Below are 27,529 nucleotides of genomic sequence, written 5' to 3'. Positions count from 1 at the left end.
GCACCGCAGGGTAAATAGCAATGACATTCATGTTATCTTAGATTAGTAATACAAAAACCAAAACCAAACCCACTACCATCGAGTCGATTCCATCTCATAGCGACCCTATAGGACAGAGGAGAACTGCCCCATAGAGTTTCCAAGGAGCGCCTGGAGGATTTGAACTGCTGACCTCTTGGTTAACAGTTGTAGCACTTAACCACTATGCCACCAGGGTTTCTGAGGTTAGTAACACTAACAGGTAATTGCTATATAAATTAGTGATGATATTTGATTTCTATTTTTCATGAGATGTTTATAAACCCCTTTACTTTACTACAGATAGGAGGCACCTCCAACTCAATATATACCATCTTTTCATTTCTGTAACTGTAAGACTGTCGGCTTCCCTCTCTTCCATCCCTCTCAGTTCTCTCGGCTCCCAGCCTCCTCAGATGCCAAAAGCAGACTTCCAAAATCTAGGTTTCTAGTCCTCCCTCTTCCTTCCATTCTCCTGGGGCTTCCCTGTGCTTCCTAATCTATTCCCAACCCCAAATTCCTGCTTTTTTCTAATAATTCCCAACAGGAAAAACTCTAAACAAATTCTCACAGGCACTGAGAAGAACTATATGGGGAGGAATTATGAAAGGCTTTCAAACCAACCAAAAAGCTACCGGGTGTCCTGTCTAGCACATACTTCTCTGACCCTTTCACTGTCTTTCAGCTATTTTACACCTCTATAAGTTGTCGTAGGAGTACCTAGGTGGTGCAAATGGCTAACATGCTTAGCTGCTAACTGAAAGGCTGCAGGTCCAAGTCCACCCAGAGGCACCTCGCAAGAAAGGCCTGGCAATCTACTTCCAAAAAATCAGCCAGTGAACACCCCATGGAGCACAGTTCTACTCTGACATACTTGGGATTGTCATGACTCTGAGTCCACCCTCAGCAACTGGTTGATTAAATTGTAGAAAACTGATAATTATGCAATGAAATCTTGTCCATAGAAATGCAAATGAATTGCACCTGTGGAAGGCAATTTCTAGTTTTTCATCTATTTGTAAATTCATTTCCGTCTTGCCTGTGTATGTGTGGTTCTTTGAATCCTCCTTTCAACCAACTGTAACATTTTATTGGTTTCCTCATTCATTAATAAACTAGGAAAACACATAAATTTATACTAATTTTACATCTGCGCAAGGGTCACAATTTCACCTTTTTAAGAATCCTGTTAAAAGCAGCTAATTCACGTATACTAGACGCTCCAGCAACGGGAACTAAGGGCTGAAGGATTACCTTATCCCTAAGTGATTTCCTGAGAGAACCGTGAATTAGAGTTCAAGGCTAGAATAGATTTGCTCTCCCCAGGACACTTCTATGATAAGAACCATGTCACAGGTCATAGTTCACTTCTCACCTGGTCTCCAGGAAGCTAGGAATCTAATCTGAATCTCCAAAATAGCCATTTTACATTAGCCTTCATGGTAGAAATTTTTATTCTTTTCCATGGTTCCAATTTTCTATTTCTATTATTTTGGTGTAAAGGTGTAAGCTGCCTCAAATCTTTGTGGAAAGAATCAACATGTAATAACGATATAATTACATAATGTTTAGTTTTAACTCTTTAGCAAACCTATTACTTAAAAAAAATCTTATACACACTGAGTTACTTTAAAAAATGTCTAAGTCCCAACTCAGGAAATAAAGTCAAATATGATCATAGCTGAAATACTAAACTGAACTGACAACATACTTGCTACACCCACAAAAAGACCACTCCTGATTTTACGCTTCTTAGCCCTACGGTGATGGTTAATTTTATGTGTCAACTTGGCTAGGCTATGGTTCCCAGTTATTTGACCAAACACTAGTCCAGCTGCTGTCATGGAGTAATTTACAAGTGACTGAATCAGTTGGCCTTGGGTACAGCAGGTTATTTTCCAAAACGCAATCTAATGTAATGTAACCATCAGTCCAGGTCATACTAGTGTATAGTGGACCCTAAACCTAATTACTTCTGAGTTATAAAAGGACCAGAACAGATACAGAAACACACAGAGGAGAACAGGCACCATGTGAGTATCGCCCAGAAGCCAAGGAGCCAAGGAACACCCAGAGCTACCAATAAGGAAGGAATCAACACAGCCAAGACCTTGATCTGGACTTTTAGCCTCCAGAACTGTGAGAATGTAAGTTTCTGTTCTTTCAAGCCACCCACTTGTGGTATTTCTATTCAAGCAATACTAGATAACTAAGACATCCACCTACAAGCTGAGAGGGAAGATGAGTGATGGAAGCTTAAAAGTGGGTTCAAAGGCCTGATATTTAAATAGAGATGCTACATACTCGCACAAGCTCACTACTACTATAACTCTGTGGGAGCAGAAGTCCAGCTACCATAACCATTTTATAATAAAAAAAAACTAGTTAAGTAATTTATTTTCTGAACCCCAAAGTCACAAAGCAAAGGAGTCACCAGCAATGTCACACCTGTATCCTGGCTCCCAATACAGCACTCCTTCCATTGTACCACATCTCCCTTCCAAGGGACACTCAAACCCTGCTCTAGAATTGACTCAACACACACTGCAGACAGAAACAGAAATAACACTCAGGATTATATGGGGCTACTTGAAAATGTTCATCTTACCTGTTATGCTGAAATTAGTCACCGCTTCCCTGAAAATTTTTACCGGGTCCCACAGAACACTCTTGGGAAAAAATAAATAAATAGTAGGTGAAAGACATGAGCACATATGCTTGCAGGTCACCCATCTCTAATCACTTAAGTCTTAGCAGGAATTACGCATCATTACCTTAGCGTTGTCTATATAAAATGTTATGCTCTGACCTCCTAGGTTGAAATCAATCCAAAATTTCTCTAATTTTTCATTCGCTGGTTTTCTCATCTGTAAGAGATCATTTCAGCAAGATTATACACATAAAAATCACGTTAAAGGGTCAGATGAGAATTATTCCAGTAAAAACAGAACTGATGCTTTTCCCGGGACAGAACGATCCTAATATCATAGGGTCTCTCTTTACTGTCTCCTTCATTCCTGCAAAAGAGGAGAAGAATCTCAAAGAAATGCTCCATTTGGGTGTTCTGAAGACAGGGTCCAGGAAACCTCAGCTGAGTAAAGGTTCAGAGACCTTAGATTTTACCCTGAAATTGAGGAGGTTTAGGTTGAGGGACTTTTAAATGGAGGACCTTGTTCCTCTAGAAACCAAAAAAAAAAGTTGGGGAAGATAAAAAGAAACCGCTTGGCTTTGGCCTATACAGTCCAAGGTATAAAGAACTAAAAAGAAAGATACAAACGCCAGAAAGAAAGCAGGATGCATCAACCGGAAGGAATGAAGAAAGCAAATCACCCTTTTCCATCCTGTCCGGTATGGATGATGTCGCCCACTAATAAGGTGAAGGAGACTAAGGTCCTAGAATTGACCTCACATGTGTCCTATACACCCTAAAATTCCTTCACCAACAGCCAGAGGGAAAAAAAGTCCAGTTGCAGTCAAGTTGACTACAACTCATGGTGACCCCCATGTGTGTCAGAGTAGAACTGGGCTGCATAGGGTTTTCAATGGTTGATTTTTCAGCAGTCGATTCCAGGCCTTCCCTCCAAGGCACCTCTGGGGAGACTCAAACCTCCAGCCTTCCGGTTAGCAGCCAAATATGTCAACTGTTCGCACCACCTAGGGACTCCAAATAGTAATAATAGGGCCCTTAAAATTCCTGGCAATGCATCCTTCCCATGGTTTAAGAGAAGACAGGAGAAACTGTTAAGTTTCAAAGTAGAGATCTTCAGGAGAAGTCGGCTGCCTTTTTTCAAAAGCCCTTCTCAATAGCAAGAGTTGAAGTTGACCTGACTACATAAACCTAACTCTGTGTTTCATTACACACCGCCCTCGCCACTCCCAAGAGAGAAAAACATACCTCATGGCCATCAGCAAAAGCAGTGATACACGGAAATGAATAGACCCTGCAACAAACCTTGCAATTAAAAAAACAAAATATGATGGGCCCCAAAACAACCGGGAGATGGTCTACAATCAAGTGCATATAACTAGGGTAAGCCATTGAGACGCTTTTGACAAAGCACAGCAGGGAGTCTCAACCTGCAGATGGACAGCTCCATCTGGCAGTCTACAGCCAGGTTCAAAAGAACCAGTACGCTGTCAGTCAACTCCAACTCATGGCAACCCCACGTGTGTCAGAGTAGAACTGTGCCACATAGGGTTTTCAATGGATGATTTTAGGGAACTAGATTGACAGGACTTTCTCCCAAGACATCTCTGGGTGGACTCGAACCTCCAACCTTTTGGTTAGCAGACAAGTGCGTTAACCATTTGCACCACGGGGACTCCAAGCAAGGTTTACTGGTACTATCCCTCAACCCAGCAGCTTGGCAAGATCCTCAACAAGAGGACTGAATTTAGCAAATGGTTCTCATCAAGAATTTAACTGTCCATAATATACCTGTCCATAGTGTCCCCAAGTCTTTAGGAAATTGCTCTTCATAAAATCTGTGGGCACCATGGAGGACACTGTGTTAAAAATCATTCCCAATCATAAATAAATATGCCAAAAGACTAACAGAGATAATTTTAAAACACTCAAATGAGCCACCAGACAGACAGGGTCTGATTTTTTTTTTTTATACTCAATGGACAACTCAACAGTGCTCAGTAAATTATGTATCCTATATTCTTTCCTAAAACAAATCAAAATAAAGCATTCTAGATCATTCTTTTTAAATGTTAGACATTTTCAGAATATAACTAGTAAATAAAGTAATGCACAGATAGATATCTTACCTTCTTTGGTCACCAAGTCTGTTGTTCAGGTGATTGAGAAACTGTCTACAGTCCTTCAAAGTAAATAATACAAACTTATTTTTAAACAATTCAGGATGTTCAGTGTAAATTATTATGCTTACCAGGCTGTAGAGGCCAGTGTTGCTTCTAAAATTCCAGAATCCAGTAACATCACAACACTTCACATGGATTGAGTTTGCTACGTTAATTAAAACAATACTTTGTACCACAAAGACGAGACTCCAGGCACGTTTCTAAAGGAACCCCCCTCCTCACCATGAGATTTCAGCTGAGGAATGCTTAGGTCTCCAAAAGTTACATGCACAAACACATTTCACTGAGTTGGTAGAATAAATAAGACAAACTCATCTTACTGGTGACTTAGACTACAATATTTGCTTATCCTGTTGGGTAAGAACCTTCCCCAGCATCTGCTCAGCACAAGCAACCAACCAACAACCCATAAAACTCATCAATTTTGGATTTATCTGGGTGTATTACCCATTGCCAGTTTTCCTTATCAGGAGTTCTCTACTGCATTTCTTGCAGAGTTCTCTCTTCCTGGTTATATTCTAAGAACAAAGAGTATTTTTATAGTTTACCTAACAGCTCTTTGGAAAGTAAGTGTGTTGCCCCAGAATTCTAACGCCAAATACACTGATCCAGGATTTTGTTCTGTTTCGTTACCAAGGGTTGGCTGTCATATTCAAACCCTCCTCACACTTGGCATCTAAAGTCAGCCCTAAATGGACATCAGCAGTGTGAGTCTTTCACCTAAAAACAGTTCAATTAAGATGCTGAGGCTCTGGGGGAACCATGATTTCAGAAACAGGATAATTACTTTTGTCCTATTTTCATCAAATTCTCCTACAGAGAAGAGAATGACACAGAGTGGAAGGAAAACTAACATCTGAGTGTCTACAACATGCCAGGCATTTTCAGTTTTTCTCACTTCATTCTCACATTTTACAGATGAGGAAACTCAGGCTTCCCAAATCAACTAACTTGCTTGTATGCATCCATTCAATAAGTAAGGGAGGTAGGACGAAACCCAAGTTGGGAGAGTAGTCCAAAAACTCATGGTCTTTCTTCCCATTTATAGCATAGTGAATCTTGGCTAAGTACCTATATATGTGGCAACATGCTCAAAGTCAAAGTTAATATATATTTAAAGACTCAAATTTGACAAAATCCTAATTCTGTTGCAGTTATGAGCAGAAAGGCTTTGTTCGACATGAACACTGTTATGAAGAATTTTACCTTCTCCTAAAAGATCCCAACCTTCATTTTAATAACTTTTTGAAAAAGAGAGGGAAAGTGTTCTAGCTATTTTAGGATGAAGACAAATAGGGAACAAAAACCATAAGCTATTTTGGAGCTACTTGAGGTCAGACTCACAGTGAGCCTGGGGGCATGGAAGACCACTGACAAGTCTTCCAGGTAGTGGAGGCTGAATGTCTCACAACGCTACTACCGCATGATGCTCTTCCACCCCTTGAGCACACCACACCAATCTTAGCGAGACATCACTAGTCAAGCTGTTCTCTGTGAGGCAAACACATTCTCTCTTCTCCAAGTCTCCCTACCCTTTAAGGTTCCTTGAAAACTGCTGTATACTGCATGACATTTGCTGGGACTGGACCCATCAAATTCACATAGATCTGAATGACCTATAAAGAGGTCCTATCTGTATATGCATGGGTGGCCCACAAATATTCTGTTGCTATTGTCGTCAAATTGTTTCCCTCATGTGTGAAACAAGCATTGTCCAACTCTCTTTGCCTTGGACACATCATCAGGGGGATCAATTGTTAGAGCCAGGCATCATGTTTGGGGAAACAGAGGGCCAGCGAGGGCAAGGGAGACCACTGGTGAGACGGACTGGCACAGTAGCCACTACAAGGGACTCAAACACGCTGGCGATCGTGAGAATGATGCAGGAACACACACGTTTCGTTGTGCCGTATGTGGGGTAGCCACGAGGAAGAGTCGACTCAACAACAGCTAAGAACATGTGTGAAACAGGAACTTCAAGAACGAAAACTTAATCACACATAAAAACTCCTCCCCTAAGCCTAGTACACTGGACAGTACTGAGCGGATGCTTAATAAATACTGATTCCACAGAATGTGTATGACCAGAAGTCTCACCGTCTCAAATTCTCGGTCCTTAATCTCTTTGAAAGCTTCAGCAATGAAATCATCCTCAAACCACTCATGTACGAAGTCATCCCTTAGGTGTTTAGTCACCAGTCTGCATAGTGCTTCACAAATAGCAGCCTGCTGGTCGTAATCTAGAGGTGAGAAACAGAGTAGATGTGGATAATTCCGGGCACAAAGAACAAGAAAAAGAATGAGCTCCACAGATGAGCGCTACTCTAAGAAGCCCACCTTAGAGTACTAGTAATGTGTCTTATAGTTACAAGCAACAAGATGGAATCTACAATGGTCACAATAGTTTCAATTCAACATTTAAGAAAGAGTTAGCAGAAAAATCTAAACAATATGTCGGCATGTGACGCTGTTTTCAACAATAAATATTTCTGGGTTTTATATTTTAGATACAGTACATTTATCAAAAGTACATTATCAAACAGCCAAAAATAAAATTAAAAAGATTTCTGCTATGAAAACAAAATCCCAAGATAAATTGCACTATTTTACAGCAGATAAACTAAAACTTCTTGGAAACCGTGATGACATAGTAGTTAAGTGTCACAGCTGCTAACCAAAAGGTCAGCAGTTCAAATGCACCAGGCATTCCTTGGAAACTATGGGGCGGTTCTACCATGTCCCATAGGGTCGCTATGAGTCGGAACTGACTTGATAGAAACTTTTTTTTTTTTTTGGAAACTAAAACTCCACATACCAACATGTTTAAATCTCAGATAAGTGTAAGGGCAAAAAGCAAGTGGTAGGAGGATATGAACAAAAGGATAGCATTTCTATAATCTTTTTTTTTTAATTTACAAAACAAAAACGTTTAACATTTATTACACAGAGTAAAAGTAGGAAAATGTGCTTCAGAATGGAAAAGTCCAAGCTCAGGATCACTTCTACCAATGGAGGGGCATGGACACTGAGGACTTTATTTGTAACTCTAGTTTATTAAAATATATATGTGTGTATATATACATATACATATTTGAAGCAAAAGTGGCAAAGAGCTAAATTTTTACAAAGCTGGTTGGTAAGTAAATGAATATTCATTAACTATTCTTTACAGTTTTATTCTTTATAGTTTAGTCCCCGTAATTCCAAGATGCTCAAAACACCCTCCCTGTCCAAGACTTATTATTCTAAAATTTAAAATTCTGAACACATCTTACCACCAACAGTCACAATTGTCCTTGCAAGGTCTCTCCTGAAACATTTAGATAAATGATGTTTTACTGAAATGAACCTGAACAGGCAAAACTTTATTATACTGCCACTAAATTTGAAAATTAATTTGAAAACCAAGATGTACATTTTTGACATTTTTATTTGTCTCATATTAAGCAGCAAACACGGATCAGAATTTCCTCATATGTCAACATTACACTTTTATGAAAATCCTTAAGCTTATGTATTAATGACCCATATGCATATTTTTTTCAGGTCCCTGGGTAGTACAAATGATTAAGCTCTGGGCTACTAACCTAAAGGTTGGCAGTTTGAACCCACCCAGTGGTGCTGTGGAAGAAAGGCCTGGCAATCTGCTTCCATAAAGTTCAAAACCAAGAAAACTCTATGGAGCAGTTCTATTCTATAACACATGGGGTCACCATGAGTCAGAATCAACTTGACAGGAGCAAGTTTCTTTTGTTTTTTTTAAATTTTTATTGCGTTTTAAGTGAAAGTTTACAAATCAAGTCAGTCTGATACAAAAATTTATATACCCCTTGCTATATATTTCTAATTGCTTTCCCCTTAACGAGACAGAACACTCCTTCCCTCCACTCTCACTTTTCATGTCCATACGGCCAGCTTCTGACCACCTCTGCCCTTTCATCTCCCCTCCAGACAGAAGATGCCAACATAGTCTCATGTGTCTACTTGAGCCAAGAAGCTCACTCTTCATCAGTATCATTTTCTATTCCATAGTCTACTCCAATCTCAGTTTAAAGAGTTGGCTTTGGGAATGATTCCTGTCTTGGGCTAACAGAAGATCTGGGGACCATGACCTCCAGGGTCCTTCTAGTCTCAGTCAGACCATGAAGTCTGGTCTTTTTAGGAGAATTTGGGGTCTGGATGCCTCTACTCTCCTGCTCCCTCAGGGGTTCTCTGTTGTGTTCTCTGTCAGGGCAGTCGTAAGTTGTAGCCAGGCACCATCTAGTTCTTCTGGTCTCAGGCTAATGTAGTCTCTGGTTTATGTGGTCCTTTCTGTCTCTTCGGCTCATAAATACCTTGTGTATTTGGTCTTCTTCATTCTCCTTTGCTCCAGATGGGTTGAGACCAACTGATGCCTCTTAGATGGCCGCTTGCTAGCATTTAAGACCCCAGATGCCACTCTCCACAGTGGGAGGCATAGATTTTATTATTCCAATTGATTTAGATGTCTGCTGAAACCATGGTCCCCAAACCCCCACTCCTGCTACGCTGGCCTTTGAAGCCTTCGGTTTTTTCAGGGAACTTCCTTGCTTTTGATTTAGTCCAGTTGTGCTCACCTCTCCTGTGTTGTATGTTCTTTTTCCCTTTACCTAAAATAGTTCTTATCTATTATCTAATTAGTGAATATCCCTCTCCCTCCTTCCCTCCCCACTCTCATAATCATCAAAGAATATTTTCTTTTCTGTTTAAAATATTTTTCAAGTTCTTATAATAGTGGTCTCATACACTATTTGTCCATTTGCAACTGACTAACTTCACTCAGCATAATGCCTTCCAGATTCCTCCATGTTATGAAATGTCTCACAGATTCATCATTGTTCTTTATCAATGCATAGTATTCCATTATGTGAATATACCATAATTTATTTATCCATTCATCCACTGATAGGCATCTTGGTTCCTTCCATCTTTTTGCTATTGTAAACCGTGCTGCAATGAACATGGGTATGGATACATCTATTCGTGTAAAGGCTATTATTTTTCTAGGATATATTCCAAGGAGTGGGATTGCTGGAGCATATGGCACTTCTATTTCTAGTTTTTTAACAAAGCACTAAATTGATTTCCAAAGTGGTTGTACCATTTTACATTCCTACCAGCAGTGTATGTGTTCCAGTCCCTCCACAACATCTCCAACATTTATTACTTTGTGTTTTTTGGATTAATGCCAGCCTTGTTGGAGTGAGATAGAATCTCATTGTAGTTTTGATTCGCATTTCTCTAATGGCTAATGATCGTGAGCATTTCCTCATGTATCTGTTAGCTACCTGACTGCCTTCTTTAGTGAAGTGCCCGTTCATATCTTTTGCCCATTTTTTAACTGGGTTGTCTTTTTGTAGTTGAGTTTTTGCAGTATCATGTAGATTTCAGAGAACAGGCACTGATCAGAAATGTCATAGCTAAAAACTCTTTCCCAGTCTGTAGTAATCTTTTTACTCTTTTGATGAAGTCTTTGGATGAGCATAGGTATTTGGTTTTTAGGAGCTCCCAGATATCTAGTTTCTCTTCTGCATCGTTAGTAATATTTTGTATACTGTTTATGTACTGTATTAGGGCTCCTAGCATTGTCTCTATTTTTTCTTCCATGATCTTTATCATTTTATATTTAGATTTTATAAAGATATATTTTATCTTTGATCCATTTTGAGTTAGTTTTTGTGCACTATGTGAGGTATGGGTCTTGTTTCATATTTTTGCAAATGGATATCCAGTTATGCCAGCACCATTTGTTACAGAGACTGTCTTTTCCCCATTTAACTGACTTGGGGCCTTTGTCAAATATCAGCTGCTCATATGTGGATGGATTTATGTCTGGATTCTCGATTCTGTTCCATTGGTCTATGTATCTGTTATTCTACCAGTACCAGGCTGTTTTCACTACTGTGGCAGTATAATAGGTTCTAAAAACAGGTAGAGTGAGGCCTCCCACTTTGTTCTTTTTTAGTAATGCTTTACTTATCCGGGGCCTCTTTCCCTTGCATATGAAGTTGGTGATTTGTTTCTCCATCTCGTTAAAAAATGTCATTGGAATTTGGATCAGAATAGCATTGTATCTATAGATTGCTTTTGGTGGAACAGACGTTTTTACAATGTTAAGTCTTCCTACCCATGAGCAAGGTATGTTTTTCCACTTGTGTAGGTCTCTTTTGGTTTCTTTCAGTAGTGTCTTGTAGTTTTCTTCGTATAGGTCTTTAACATCTCTGGGAAGATTTATTCCTAAGTATTTTATCTTCTTGGGGGCTACTGTAAATGGTATTGATTTGATTTCCTCTTCGATGTTCTTTTTGTTGGCATAGAGGAATCCAACTGATTTTTGTGTGTTTATCTTGTATCCTGATACTCTGCTGAACTTTCTATTCGTTTCCGTAGTTTTCTTGAGGATTCTTAAGGGTTTTCTTTTATGTGTATAAGATCATGTCATCTACAAACAGAGATACTTTTGCTTCTTCCTTGCCAATCTAGATGCCCTTTATTTCCTTATCTAGCCTAATTGCTCTGGCTAGCACCTCCAGCACAATGTTGAATAAGAGTGGTGATACGGGGCATCCTTGTTTGGTTCCCAAACTCAAGGAGAATGCTTTTAGACTCTCTCCATTTAGGATGATGTTGGCTGTTGATGCAGGAACGGCATTTGACAAAGTTCAACACCCATTCATGATAAAAACTCTCAGCAAAATAGGAATAGAAGGAAAATTTATCAACATAATAAAGGGCATTTAAACAAAGCCAACACCCAGATGGATTACATTGTTTTTCTAATGTTGAACCATCCCTGCATACCTGGTATGAATCCCACTTGGTGATGGTGAATTATTATTATTTTTGATATGTTGTTGAATTCTATTGGCTAGAATTTTGTTGCGGATTTTTGCATCTAAGTTCATGAGGGATATAGGTCTGTAATTTTCTTTGTAGTGTGTTTACCTGGTTTTGGTATCAGGGATACGCTGGCTTCATAGGATGAGTTTGGGAGTATCCCGTCCTTTTCTATGCTCTGAAATACCTTTAGTAGTACTGGTGTTAATTCTTCTCTGAAAGTTTGATAGAACTCTGGAGTGAAGCCGTCCGGACCAGGGCTTTTTTTTATTGGGAGTTTTTTGATTACCTTTTCAGTCTCTTCTTTTGTTATGGGTCTATTTAGTTGTTCTACCTCTGTGTTAGTTTAGGTAGGTAGTGTGTTTCTAGGAATTCATCCATTTCTTCTAGGTTTTCATATTTGTTAGAGTACAATTTTTCATAGTAATCTGATATGATTCTTTTAATTTCAGTTGGGTCTGTTGTAATATCACCCATCTCATTTCTTATTTGGGTTATTTGTTTCCTCTCCTGTTTTTCTTTTGTCAGTTTGGCCAATGGTTTATAAATTTTGTTACCTGTTTTCAAAGAACCAGCTTTTGGTCTTGTTAACTCTTTCAACTGTTTTTCTGTTTTCTATTTAATTCTGCTCTAATTTTAATTATTTGCTTTCTTCTGGTACCTGAGGGTTTCTTTTGTTGCTCTCTATTTGTTCAAGTTGTAGGGATAATTCTTTGATTTTGGCCCTTTCTTCTTTTTGGATGTGTGCACTTACTGATATAAACTGACCTCTGAGCACTGTTTTTGCTGTGTCCCAAAGGTACTGATAGGAAGTGTTTTCAGTCTCATTGGATTCTATGAATTTCTTTAGTCCACCCTTAGTGTCTTCTGCAACCCAGTCATTTTTGAGCAGGGTATTGTTCAGTTTCCAAGTGTTCGATTTCTTTTCCCTACTTTTTCTGATTTTGATTTCCTCTTTTATGGCCTTATGGTCTGAGAAGATGCTTTGTAATATTTCAATGTTTTGGATTCTGCTAAGGCTTGCTTTATGACCTAATATGTGGTCTATTCCAGAGAATGTTCCATGTGCACTAGAAAAGAAAGTATACTTGGCTGCTGTTGGGTGGAGTGTTCTGTGTATGTCTATAATGTCAAGTTGGTTGATTGTGGCATTTAGGTCTTCCATGTCTTTATTGAGCTTCTTTCTGGATGCCCTGTCCTACACTGAAAGTGGTATGTTGAAGCCTCCTACTATAATTGTGGAACTGTCTATCTCACTTTTCAAAGCTGATAGAGTTTGTTTTATGTATCTTGCAGCCCTGTCATTGGGTACATAAATATTTAGTATGGTTATATCCTCCTGGTATATTGTCCCTTTTGTCATTATATAGTGTTCTTCCTTATCCTTTTTGGTGGATTTAACTTTAAAGTCTATTTTGTCAGAAATTAATATAGCCACTCCTGCTCTTTTTTGATTGTTGTCTGCTTGATATATTTTTTTCCATCCTTTGAGTTTTAGTTTGTGTCTCTAAGTCTAAGGTGTGTCTCCTGTAGGCTGCATATACACGGATCTTTTTTTTTTTAATCCATTCTGCCACACTCTATTTACATTCAGCATAATTACGGATAGGTGTGAATATAGTGCTATCATTTTGATCTCTTTTTTTGTGTGTTGTTGACAATTTCTTTTTCCCAGTTAATTTTTTGTGCTGAGTAGCTTATCTTTATATATTGTCTTTTCCTCTTATTCTTTGCAATTGATTTTGTTTCTGCTGAGTCTCTATTTTTTCCATTTTATTTTTATCAGTAAGATAGGTAGTCTCCTTTGTGGTTACCTTAACATGTTTTCTAAGTTTCAACCTAACTGTTATTTCCTTATATCGCCGTGTCTTCCTCTCCATATGAAAGATCTATGACTACATTTCTTAGTCCCTCTTTATTATTTTAATGTTGTCTTCTTTTATATAATAACATCGCTACTTCCCTGTTTTGAGTGTTTTTTTTATTTTGATTTATTTTTGTGATTTCCCTGTCTGGGTTGACACCTGGTTAATCTGTCCTGTGTTTTAGTCTTGGGTTGATATCTGATATTATTGATTTTCTATCCAAAGAACTCCCTTTAGTATTTCTTGTAGTTTTGTTTTGGTTTTTACAAATTCCCTAAACTTCTTTTTATCTGGAAATGTCCTAATTTCACCTTCATATTTGAGACAGTTTTGCTGGATATGTGATTCTTGGTTGAGAATTTTTTTCCTTCAATGCTTTATATAACTCATCCCATTGCCTTCTTCCCTGCATGGTTTCTGGTGAGTAGTCCAAGCATATTCTTATTGACTCACCTTTGTAGGTGACTTTTCGTTTATCCCTAGCTGCTCTTAAAATTCTCTCTTTAACTTTGGTTTTGGCAAATTCGATTATAATATGTCTTGGTGATTTCTTTTAAGATCTAGCTTATGTGAAGTTTGGTGAACATCTTGGATAGATATCTTCTCATCCTTCACAAAATCAGGGAAGTTTTCTGCCAACAAATCTTCAATAATTATCTCTGTATTTTCTGTTATCCCTCCCTGTTCTGGTACTCCAGTCACTCATAAGTTATTTCTCCTGATAGAGTCCCACATGATTCTTAAGCTTTCTTCATTTTTTAAAATTCTTTTATCTGATTTTTCTTCAAATATATTGGTGCCAAGTGCCTTATCTTCAAGCTCACCAATTCTGCATCCACTTGCTCAATTCTGCTCCTCTGACCTTCTATTGAGTTGTCCAGTTCTGCAATTTTATTGTTAATCTTCTGAATTTCTGATTGCTGTCTCTGTATGGATTCTTGCAGCTTATTAAATTTTTCATTATGTTCTTGAATAGCCTTTTTAATTCCTTCAACTGCTTTATCGGTGTGTTCCTTGCCTTGTTCTGTGTATTGTCTGATGTTACTTATCTCATTCCTGATGTCTTGAAGAGTTCTGTATATTAATCTTTTGTATTCTGCATCTGGTAATTCCAGGAATGCACCTTCACCCAGAAGATCCCTTGATTCTTTGTTTTGAGAGCTTGTTGAAGTGATCATGGTTTGTTTCTTTATATGATTTGATATTGACTGTTGTCACCGTGCCATCTCTAAGTTATTGTATTTGTTTATGTTTGCTTACTGTGTTGTAGCTTCTTGCTTTGTTTCATTTTGATATGCCCAAATGGGCTGCTGGAGTGAGCTAGCTTATTTTTGCCTTTGAAGCTCTGACGTCCTGTCACCAGATGGCTAGAGCTGTTATCAGGTATATCAGTCTAGGGGTCCATTCACTTTTCTTGTATGAATTCAGCTTATGTGTCCAGGCAGCTGGTCATCAAGTCTATGGTACAGGCTCTGTACTACAGTCTTAGAAGGGTGTTTGGTATAGGTACCGGTATCTGGTGTCAGCAGGAGGTCATGCTCTGACCAAGGCAGGGGGCTGAGAACTGTACCCCGAGTGTCTGTGAAGAAAGTGCATCCCTGTTCCCTAGAGCGTACAGGTGGGTGGGTTTTGCAGACGGACGATGGGCACCCAGTCCTTTTGGTTGTAAGGACTGGGAGGTACCAGTTATCCTTGGACTCCTGTCATGGGTGGCTGGGTGACCTGAGTGGAGCCACCAGTCCTTAGGCCCCTTATGTGGGTAGGTGAGGACCCTGTTTAATAGACAATATGGTGTTAAATATCAAACACGCACCTCTCCACCACACAGCTGAAACAGTTGCAGTCTGTCAACAAGGGCCTATTCTACTGAAATAGGCCCACACAGGTCCATGCAGGAGGGAAAGGTATTCAAAGTCCTTGGACTGTTTATGCCTGGACAGGAACCGCTTCTGTCCTGAGCTCCCCCAGTTAGTGGAGCTGGCAAATTATCTTTTCCCCCATTTGTGAATTTATTCCTTCTCCAAGGTTGGGAGAATGGCTCAGGGAGCCCAACCTGGCCTATCTCAGGCCCATGGAAATCAAGAGCCACTGAAGGTGGCTTGGGGGCGGGGAGGCATGGTAAAATATACACAAGTACTTAGCTTTTTACCAAGAGTGCTGTTCTTCTCTGGTTCCAGAGGTGTGAGTAGGCTGTGCAGCTGGTTGTTTCTCCCTGAGGAAACTGCAGCTGGATGCTACCACTAGCCCACCACAGCCGCTCCCAGGAACGGTGCCTAAGGGATCCCGGCAACTCCTCTCCGCTTCTGAACCATCTCTCCCTTCCTTTGCTGCTCAATCCGTTTTCTAACTTTGCCTTTGATATTCAGGGCTTCCAGCTTGTCATAATTATAACCATTTCACTTGTTTTTTCAGGTCTTTGTTGTAAGGGGGATCGTTGGAAGCGTCTGGCTATTCCATTATCTCGGCCCCACCTCTCTTTTTATGTGTTTTTTAACAAGAAGATAAGAGCTACTGTACACGCTGAGGTTCTGTGTCTTCTTCTGTGAAGTGAATCCAGTCTTATGGTCTTTACAGATTCATCAAACACTAAGATTCTGGAGTTTTATAATCCTTTCCACAGCCTGTGAAGATATATGTCCTTGTTACATAAGTTTGATGCCTGGAGGAAATGTAGTTACCTTAAGAGCTGACAGAAAGTCTGGGATATTCTGGACTTTGAGTCAAAGGCAAAACTGTGCATTTTTTCTGTGAGCTGTTCGAGCTGATTAAAAAATACTCATAAACCTTAATTTAAAGATACAATGGGATTGAGTGACTACATTATTGTAACTAACACAGACTCCCATATCCTACACTCTTCAAGAATTTCAATTCAATGTTAACAAGTGTGATAGTGATTGTTTTAAAATCTGAAATAATTAATTTCCATGTTGAAGAATATTATTAAGAAATGTTGTGATACTTCGGTTTCTTGTAATGAATCAATTGCACTGTTACTATTAAATAGAAGCCTTAAAAAAATACCACTGAGAATGCTACTTGATTTTATGCTTGCAGTTTTACCTTTGACTTAAAGTTCAGAACACCACAGACTTTCTAGAACCCACAGACAATAAAGTAGGATGATCATGGGAAACTTGAAACCTTCAGAGAAAACATCCAGTCAGCGGCTCTCCAAATCTTAATACTCCACTAAGAGTAATGAGTTCACTAATGTATTCAATAAACACTTTTTAAGGAGAAATTCAGTGGAAAACTACACCTACAAAAACTAGTTAAATGGAGCCCCTCACCAATCACCTGGTTCAGGCCCTACACACCGTGGTAAACCGGCTCATCCTTCCTCTCACAAGTAAGGGCTGAGTGTCACGTTATAGATGGCGTGCCACAGCGGCGTCCCCAAGGCTGCGGACTGGTTAGTACAGAGCCACATGATTACATACAATTTCAAAACAGGATGCTGGGCTGCTATGAAAAACAGTGTGGTGGTTCCTCAAAAAGTTAACACAGATTTACCATGTGACCCAACAATTCCAGTCCTAGGTATTTACCCTAAAGAACTGAGGCAGAGATTCAAATAGACACTTGTACACTAACTGTCATTGGATCATTATTCACGACAGCCAAAAGACAGAAATGACCCAAGTCTCCACCGACAAATGAATGGATAAACAAAATGTGGTGTATCCATACAAGGGGATATTATTCAGCCCTCAAGAAAAATGAAGTTCTGATCCATGCTATGACATGAATGAGCTTTGAAAACATTATGCTTAGTGAAATAAGGCAGATGAAAAAAGACAAATATTGTCTAATCCCACTTAAATGAAATATCTAGAATAGGTAAATGCATAGAGACAAAAGTCTATCAGTGGTTACCAGGGGCTGGGGGAGGAGGAACGGGGAGTTACTGCTAAAGAAGCACTGGTTTCTGTTTGGGGTAATGAAAACATTTTAGAAATAAATTGTGGTGATGGTTGCACAACACTGTAAATGTAATTAATACCACTGAATTGTGCACTTAAAAATGGTTAAAATGGCAAATTTTATGTTACACACCCTCTCCTCACTTAAAAGGCCAGGTTGTTATGCAAAACTGGCATTATATGAAAATGGAGGATGACCACACTGCATTACAAAATGGCAGATGACTACATCATTACACATTTGCCAAACCACTGAGAATCATGGCCCAGCCAAGCTGGCACATAACCGTAACCATCGAAGCCAGGATTACTCTTACCCTCCTTACTGACTGATATACGTTGTTAAGGCACAAGATAGAGAGTAAATTTTTTATTATTGTTGTCAGTACAAAATGTCCGATAACAAGATAGTTGGTAAGCGAGGAAAAAGTGTATATATTTAACTATATGGAGCCCTGGTGGTGCAATGGTTAAGTGCCCAGCTGCTAATGGAAATGTTGGCAGTTCAAACCACGCAGTGGCTCTGTGGGAGAAAGACCTGGTGATTTGTTTCTGTGAAAGATTACAGACAAGGAAATCCTATGGGGCAGTTCTACTCCGTCATGTGGGGCTGCTATGAGTCAGAATTGACTCACCAGCACTCAACAACAACATATTTAATTATAATCAAATAAATAGGTGGCTAGTTTTGATCTTCCTATGGTTGCACATTACAACCTTACTCCAAATTTCAAGTTCCCAGAACTGTGTAACTGTGGGTGAGTCACTGAAGGGGAAAATATCCATTACTTGAAAAACGACACAAATTCCACATCCTAGTGATATATTAAATAGCTAGTAACCTCTGAGTATTTACTCTACAGGGTAATGTGCTAATCACTTTAAACGATGGCCTTGTTTAACCTTTACAATAACTGTTAAGTAGGTATTATTGCTTACTCCATTTTACAGGCAAGCAAACTGAGGTACAGTGAGGTTAATGGTGTGCTTTCCTCCGGATTACACACTTAGCAAAGCCAGCTTCTGAACCCAAGCTGTGTGGCTCAAGGATCCGTGCTCTTTCCACTCTACCACAAATCACTAATTTAGTTCACACGCACAATGAAAACGTTACCTACAGCTTCAAAAAGTGTTTCTCCTCAAAAATTTAATGCAAAGACCTATACTATTGAAAAAAAGCTTGGCAAAGTCTAGCTTTTTTCCCTTAGTCCTTCTTCATTGCCTGGCACAGTGTCTGATACATAGTAGGTACACAAAGCATTTGTTGAAGGAAGTAAAGAAGTAATCAGGTCTAAGGTGAACGAAGATTAAAGTTTTATCTATCATTTGAGATTCTGCCCTCACTACATCACATAGCTGAGTATAAGATCACTTACATAAAGGGATGTGTGCCTTCCAGCAAAGCGAGTTTTCTTCTCTCTTCCCGAGGCACAGCCTCCAAAATGCAGTTCAAGGTCCTCAAAGCCTTTTCAGAGGGAAAGAAGGCATTTATTGGGAGGGAACAAAAGCCTTTTCAGAGGGAGAGAAGGCATTTATGGGGAGGGAACAAAACAAAGATCTATTTATAACTTTCTCTGAATTTCTAGAGCAACTGTTACCGTTTTATTGTTCGCAACTCACCTCCTGCCCAATCAAATGATTTTGAGTCTTTCCTGTCACCAGGGACCCTAGACTAAATATGAAGGAATCCAGCATCTGAATTTTCCCTGAAAGCATAATTTTATATTATTAAAATTTATGCTAAAAAGAATAAGATGATTCCTACACAGCAGAAGTAGGAAAAGACCAAAACAGTCACTGGAACAGTAAATTTTTCAGAAATTATCATCTGGGCAAGGGACAAATTACAGCCTGCTTGAAATTACAGAACCACCCCCCCCACCCCCCAGCCACGATATACTTGCATTACACAGACACCCACTAAAGAGAATAACAGCAGTATATACAAAGCGTGACCACACCTTGTGATTATTGCATCCCAAGCAAAGCTCCTTTTTTTGTCTGGAATAAGCAATGTTCAAAAGGCATTTCCTACACAATTTCCTGTTTCCATGTGTTTTGTGTATTTATGTACTTTGTAACAATAAAAATTTTATACAGTCCTGGACTAACAGAGAAGCAGGAATTATTTTATAAAGTGTTAGCCTTTATTAAATAGTGTAATCATAGAAACTTCAACTGCTACTAATATGTCAGAATGTAGTAAAAAACAGGGTATGTGGTAATATTTTATGCTTATTAAATAATAAACATTTTACGGCTTCATTCATGCACATTATGTTAAGATATGAAACGGCAGATATGTGATTTTTATAAGCGAATTATTTAACACAGACTTCCAGTACTGAATTTCCTCAGTATAAGATGCCATCTATAGTAGGATGTAGTATCGATTTAGTAAGCTTTTCAAAAAAAATAAAATAAAGATGTACCACATAGAAAAGACATACCTACTTTAAAATGGCTCTAAGTTAGGAAATATTCAAATATTTTAAGTGCCTCTTTGAATCTATGATACTACAATTCAAAATTTCAAATTAACTTGAGCTACACTGAACAAAGTCATCAACCTCTAAAATTTTACCTTTTCCACTCTTGAAAGACAGAGAAAGACATTTCAGTCAGCTCCAAGCTCAACTGGCAAGAGTTAAACTGCTGATTTGGAATGACAAAAGCTCTGGTCATGGCTGAGTTCAACTAAGCAGCCAAATAGTGACAGGAACGGCTACATAAAAACGTACCTCAGGCAAACCAAGACATTCTTCATGACAGATTTCATTCACCGTCACCATACAACCGTCAGTAGATGGTCAGTAAATCCAAATCATTTCTAAATCCACTTTACTTTTACACATCATTTAAATATTCTTTTCGCTGCACCAGAATATTCCATTAATGAACAATTATAAGTAGCCAAATAGTACACTTACCTTTACTACTACTCCTGGAAATAATCTAATAAAAAGAAAAGAAAAAGTAAAGCTTATAGTATAAAAATAGCCTTCTAAACTATCACATTAATGCATTAATGCTGACATTTCTCCCATAGGCAGAAAACTTTACATATAGAAGATGAAGTCTATTTGAGCTTCGGTTTATTAAAATCAGGGAGCCCTGGTGGCACAGTGGTTAAGAGCTATGGCTGCTAACCAAAAAGTCAGCAGTACAAATCCACGAGTCACTTCCTGGAAACCCTACGGAGCAGTTCTATTCTGTCCTGTAGGGTGGCTATGAGCCTATGGCAACAGAGTTTTGGTTTTATTAAAATCATCAATCAGATAAATAATGTATTTGTATGTATGAAAATGAATTGCCTCATTTTTCTATGTTAGTTATGTTGGTTACGTCTATGTGTACACCCAACGCCACTGAGTCGACTCCAACTCATAGCAGTCCTGTAGGACAGAGGAGAACTGCCAGTAGGGTTCCCAAGGCTGTCATCTTTATGGAAGCCGAAGGCCACGTCTTTCTCCCACAGAGCAGCTGGTGGGTTCAAACCCCCAACCTTTTGGTTAGCAGCCAAGCACTTTAACCACTGCACCACCACAGCTCCTTTTTATATGTGTACATGCATATATATCTATACAGTTACCTATTTACCTATCTACGTATATAATTAACTTTTGTTTCCATTTCACATAATATTCTAATAATAAAATGTGGGAGTCTTTCAACAAAGAAACCAAGTTTCAGAAATAACTTGAAGATTCCTGAAAATCCTCAATGGTACCTGCTCAGTGAAGCATCCACTCCCATCCTTACCAAGGCGGTGTCAAAGAAGTCTTCTGTAGCAGTAATCAGGGATACGTCCGAGGCTAAGTCTTCCTTAATCAGAAATCCTATTGTTCTTTCAAGCCAGGAAACCATGTACACAGGAGAAGAAACAGAGATGGCACCATGTATGACTGAATAACTACTGCCTATTCAATGGAATGTCACAAGATAACTCAGTAAGCATCATAATTTTAAAGACTCTTTTTCCATTCCACACTATTTCAATTAGACTTGGGTCTAAGGCCTCCAGTTTAGAGCATTTCAGGATGAAGTCATACTGCTACAAGTTGAAATGACTAAATTCTCAGATATCAGCAAGAATTGGGAGACTTGGGGTCCCTTGGTGGTATAAATGATTAATGTGCTCAGCTGCTAACTGGAAGGCTGGAGGTTTCAGTCCACCCAGAGGCACCTTGGAAGAAAGGCCTGGGAGTCTACTGCCCAAAAATCACACATGGTAAACCCTGTGGAGCACACTCCTGCTCTAACACACATGGGATCACCATGAGCTGGAACTGACTCAATGGCAACTGGGGGTGGTGCTAGATAAGGTTTAATTTAATGAGTCTCCCCAGTCCAGGAGAAATTCTTGCCATCTGGAAAGCAGTAGAAAACAAACTATCAAAGGATGGTTCGTTATAACATATATGTCTCAGGACTAACCACCCTTTCTTTGGCAAAAGCTTCCAGCTAATTACAGAATTTTTCTTCCCTAAGAACATAGACCCAATTTCACATTCGGTTGCTACAACTGAGTATGATTTAGAATAAATTATTATAAATCCTCCTAAAAAACCAACCAACCAACCCACCCGTTGATGTCAAGTCGATTCTGACTCAGAGACTCTATACAACCGAGTAGAACTGCCCCATAGGGTTTACAAGGAACACCTGGTGGATTCAAACTGCTGAACTTTTGGTTAGCAGCTGAGCTCTTAACTACTGCACCACCAGGGCTCAATAAACCTAGAACATATTTATTCAATAAAGCAAAGGCCATGTTTCGACCATTTTTGCTGAGACTGGTCACTCTTAGACAAAAAGAACTCTTGCATACCCAGGCTTTTTAAGGGAGGAGCTGTGTCTGACTCATTCCTGTACAGCCCAGAGTGTCCTGTCCAGCACATACATCAGGAAACATGTGGAAATTCATTTTTGATTGGATCTAGGCAACAAGCATCAGTACGAATTTCTCTTCTAATTTAATTTCAAAGAAACAGGAAATACCAAACTAGATAACTGAATCCACTTTAGTTCTTTGAAGTTACCCAGAGGCATACAAAACTAAAATGTGACACTTATCTTTGGAACCAGTCCCTGCTGAATTAGCAAAGGCTCATCTTCTTTGGGGCCATCCAGGCAGAACTGCTGAACGCATTTCAGCAACAGTGAAACATGCTGAAATTCTCTGTCATCCAGCTCCTAGGTATTAAACCACACTGAATTAAAGCCCTTGGAAATGATGACATGTTGGTTGGTACTCTGGTCACGTTTAACAAAACAATGTACTTGCCTTGTTTATGGATCTCTCAAGCTGGTTCAGGAGAAGATGATCATATTTTTGAGAAGCACGGCTCTCCCTCTGTTGAAAATATTCTTTTATTTTCTGATACCCTTTCCCAGCAGACACTGCAGTAATGAGTGATTGAAGCTGGAAAGTTGACAGTTTTGCAAGTTACCTTTTTTCCCCAACGACATTTATTTCATAGCAATACTTCTGACTAATTATCATTATCGATAATAATTCTGTGTGGAAATAATACAGGGCAAATATAGAATAGAGGCCCACTGTATCTTGAACTGTAAACAATCATTTACCAAATGACTGAAGTTTCTATTAGCTTAAGACAGTACTCAAAATGTGGCTCCCGGACCACCAACAGGAGGCCTGGTGACGCAGTGGTTAAAAGCTCAGCTGCTAACCGAGAGGCTGGCGGTTTTAAACCCACCACCTGCTCTGTGGGGAAAAGATGAGGCAGTCCGCTTCCAGAAAGATTACAGCCTTGGAAACCTTAACGGGGGAGTTCTACTTTGTCCTATAGGGTCTCCATGAGTCAGAAATCAACTTGACAGCAATGGGTTTTTTGTTCCTGGAGCACCAGCAATACCAGCTTCACCTGGGAATGTTTTAGGAATTAGAAACTCGGGGGTTGGGCCTTCCAGGTGATTTTGATAGTTGCTAAAGTTTGAGAGCCCCTAACTTAAGGAAGGAAACTCTAGTGGCATAATGGTTAAGAGTTGGGCTGCTAACCAAAAGGTCGGCAGTTTGAATCCACCAGCCGCTCCTTGGAAACCCTATGAGGCAGTCCTACTCTGTCCTACAGAGTCACTATGAGTTGTAATTGACTCGACAGCAACAGGTTTGGTTTTTGGTTTTGGTAACTGAAGGAAACCTAAACGTTTTAATTATACATATCACTAGGTAAAAAAAGTTTACCCTCAGCAACGTTAGAAATTCTAAAGCACCAAAAAATTCTAACAGATTTTTCATTCATAAGTAACATAAATGACCATAATGGAAGAAAAAGAATTCAAAACTAATTAATTACAGATGATAGAAACTGATAATAGGCAAATTATATCATAATGAAGTTGACCTTTTCTGCCTCAGCATCAGCCAAAACATACTTGACTAACAGACACTCCTTTAAATACTTGTATTAGAAAATATGATTTAATAAAAAATTCTGGTCCAATTCTACAGGCCAAGTTACAATACACAATACATGTTAATAAGCAGCCATTCCACTGATTTTCGGTACTAATTTAGATGGGGAAACAACATTTGAAATTATTCCATTTAAGCAGATTTTCTTTTTCGAAGCTTCCATATAGGGAGCTTCTGCGTATGTCAAGTGTGTTAAGTCTTCCACAAATGTTTTCATTCCATCTTCACCACCACTCTGAGAGGTTAGATTCCTTCTCTGGGGATGGAAATACCCAGGCTGGGAAAGGATAAGGATGAGCATGAAATCACCCAGCTGGGATTCATACCCCGATTACTCCACAGAAACTCCTGCTTCACCTGCTTCAAACTCTGCCAGGGCTTCCCACTGCCCTCACAATAAACCTAAACCCTTGGTCTGCTAGGCTCTGGGTCATCTGATCTCGGGCAACTTCTTCAGCCTGACTTTCTCACTAAGGAGTCCTAGAATCAGTCAAGCTCTTCCTTGCCCCAGGGCCTTAGCACTGACTCTTCCGTGCCTAGTGTGCTTCCCCCACCTTTTCCCCCAGGGCTTGGCTTCTTGTCATCTTTCAGATCTCAGCTTACAGACTACCTTTTTAGGTAAGCCTTCCAAGACCACCTTATCTAAAGTAGGCCAAGTGCCTACCATCAGCCCCCAATTAATCTCCATCACAATACTCTGGTCTTTCTTTTCCTACTACTCTACTTTTAAGCTGTTTCTTTGCCTCTTGCTCCACCAGGCTGTAAATTCTATGAGGGCAGGAAATCTTACCTGTGTTGTTCAGTACTGTCTACGTACACCCAGAACAATACCTGGCACAACATAGCTTAGACTAGAATGTTGGTAAGGTAGTTGAAGTTAAAACAGACAAGAAATGGGATGTGGGAGCTTAGGGAAAAAGAAGAAGCCAAGAAGTTTGTTTCTGGTCTGAGCAGTGGAGGAACAACTGTGTGCTAGTTACCCAGGGAGCACAGGGTTATATCAGGCCGAAGGCCAATGTGATCTGTTGAACTTATGATGCCACACACCTAACGCTGGCGAAGTCATGGTGATTAACCAAGAATTTCAATTTTGTTGGTGGTGCTGGTCACAACCATCATTTTTGTTCTTTTGTATTTTGGGTATGAAGAGAAAAACATTGCTAATAAATCCAAGATAACATCAAAAAGGCAAAAACTCAAACTTGAATTTTACCCAGAAAATATCCTGCGCTGATCCACTCTCATCTCCCTTAACAGAAGGCAAAGGACGCTTTTTCTGTGTACAATTAAAAAAAAAAGTGTTTTTAAACATTACTTAAAAACGCATTTCCAATTTAAAAAATAAGACAAAGGAAATATTCACTTTTTTTCATAAACAAAGACTTTGTTTACTTGTGTCATTGATTATAGGTATAAGTGAAGATGCTACTTTTTCAACTTTATCCAGCCTTCCTTAACACTACCTGTGACAAATACTATACACACTATAAAGAAGCAAACGCCATTTGAATAAACGGTCATACACAATAAACAAATTTATACCTCACAGTGATGACTAAAAAAGGAAGAAAAGGTTTTGTATTAATAAACTTCCGAATGAGAGCTTGTAAATAAAGTTAAATAAAACCCAATCAAGAGTTTAAGCTTTATGTTTCCGACTTACATAAATCAGCCATTCCACTGTCAATGTTACTCTAAGACTTCTATACTGAAATTTAACAGACCAAAGATCAACAAAAACTACACCCACGGCCACAAAACAAACATTCACTGGGTCTACCATCCTGGTTTTCACAATACAGGATGCCACATTAAATAACAGCATCTCATCTGCTCACTTCATCTCAACAATTAACTGAAAAGAATACACAAAAATGTTTTTTTTTAATCCCTACTAGTTTTTGTTTTGTTTTTTAATTTGGTTTGGGCTAACAGTTCTAGTTCTATATGAACTTGACCAATGTCCTTAAATAATTTTATATTATTATTTATATATGAAAAATAGGGTGACTTTAAAGATCCAAATCCAGTCTTTTTTTTTTTTTTTTTTTCACTAGCAAAGTGGGAGCCACGGCTGGACTAAGTCCCCCAGGTCCGGGGCTCTTAAGCGTTAATTTGCGACCCTGGCAGAGGAAACCCCAGCACTGACAATCACAGGAGTCGTCCCTGGGTGGCACTAAGGGTGAAGCTCTCTCGACTACTAGCCACCTCAGAAGACAGGCCTTGAAAGCCCTATGGAGCAGTTCCACTTTGCACACACCCGTCGCCGGGAGTCAGAATCCACTCGCTGGCAACGAATAACGAGACCACAGATGTGGGGACCATGGGTTAACCTTACTGCACTTTTTACTTACACAACACGGGGGGAAAGAGGGCTGGAGAAACAGCCGGACTAACTTGAAAAGAACTCGCTCATTGGCTCCAAAGTTCCTTTCCCCTAGTGCTTTATTAGTGAGAGACCGGAAGTTTCTACTCTGCCTTTTTGTCTCATTGAAAGCTGCCACTAAACTCCCAAACTTAAAGCGCTCAAAGGGCCCCCAACGGCTTGTCCCCCGGCGGCGGCGGACTGTACCCCGTGCCCGGTCCCTGGGCGAAGATGCAAAGCTCTGCGCCAGCAGGACAAGCACCTCGCGGCCGGCGAGATGCGAAGGACTTCTCTCCCCCTTGGAGGGCAGTACAGAGGAGGCCGGGGCCCGACGACTGCCCGGGCCCTCCTGGGTCACTCACCGCCGGCATCCTTCTGCTCCCGGCCAGACGCTGCTTGGCTGGGGCGCCCGCGCCACTCAAGCCGCTGCTGCTGCGCCGCGCTCCTGCGCCCTGCCGTTTCACTACCCCAGGCCCCGGCGGGTTGGCCCCACTGCTCCAAGGACTCCAGGCGCAGACCACTCACGTTGAAGAACCCGCCACTGAAATCGACTAGAATCTTCTGTTTGCGTCTCCAGAACTGCGCGCGAGTAACTAGCCAGCAGGGTTACGCTACCTGGGCGCACGTCTCCTCCCACGCACAACACACCTTAAAAGGGAAAAAAAAACCAGTACTCTAAGGACGTGAAAAACTCCCTTTAAACTCGAAATTCCAAACTGATAGGCGTCCGCTGTGCGGAAGCCCGACCTTCCGTTTTCTCTCCACGTTTAAACGCCTTACTTTCAGTTTTTGGTCCATTGATACATACGGACCAAAGCTGAACTAGCCCCCAAAATTGTGGGTACATTCCTGGTATCACAAAAGAAGGATGTGTTTTGTTTTGTTTTTAAGTACCTTGGTTGTACTCGGTGGGGAAAAGAAAAGCCAGCGTTTTCATCCATCTTTGCCTTTATGCCCACTTGTTTAATCGGACAAGAATGTGTACTAATGGCCAGGTCTGAATCCGGCAGGTAGCCTGTTAATGTTCTCACAGTGGCAAAAATAAGCTGGGCTGGAGTTTTATTAAAAAACAAACAAAATGACCCCTCAAACCCAAACATTCCTTATGTAAAAATCAACTAGACGCAAGGGGCATTTCATGTCATGCCATTTCCAGAAAGTGTTTACATTGAAGCAGAGCATAAAGTAACCAGAATCCCTGTTAGTAAACCCGGGATTGCAACGCATC

The 27,529-nt window shown here is 39.8% G+C and overlaps 1 protein-coding gene across 1 annotated transcript in view; it reads right to left on the bottom strand.

Annotated features, from left to right (window-relative positions):
* SYCP2L (synaptonemal complex protein 2 like) overlaps positions 1–25,002 on the bottom strand; it is an 81,674-nt gene extending 56,672 nt beyond the window's left edge. Inside the window, 13 exon segments of the mRNA XM_064293496.1 lie at positions 2,627–2,687; positions 2,793–2,885; positions 3,914–3,959; positions 4,795–4,847; positions 6,946–7,088; positions 8,124–8,158; positions 18,871–18,959; positions 19,115–19,200; positions 20,425–20,449; positions 21,257–21,361; positions 22,571–22,690; positions 22,782–22,897; positions 24,984–25,002. Of these exon segments, the coding sequence (XP_064149566.1) occupies positions 2,627–2,687; positions 2,793–2,885; positions 3,914–3,959; positions 4,795–4,847; positions 6,946–7,088; positions 8,124–8,158; positions 18,871–18,959; positions 19,115–19,200; positions 20,425–20,449; positions 21,257–21,361; positions 22,571–22,690; positions 22,782–22,897; positions 24,984–25,002 (991 nt within the window).
* Positions 25,003–27,529: the final 2,527 nt, after the last annotated feature.

The sequence above is a fragment of the Loxodonta africana genome, chromosome 1 (genome assembly GCF_030014295.1).
Source record: "Loxodonta africana isolate mLoxAfr1 chromosome 1, mLoxAfr1.hap2, whole genome shotgun sequence".
NCBI lineage: Eukaryota > Metazoa > Chordata > Mammalia > Proboscidea > Elephantidae > Loxodonta > Loxodonta africana.
Note: the sequence above shows the minus strand (reverse complement) of the source record. Positions and strands in the feature narration are given on the sequence as shown.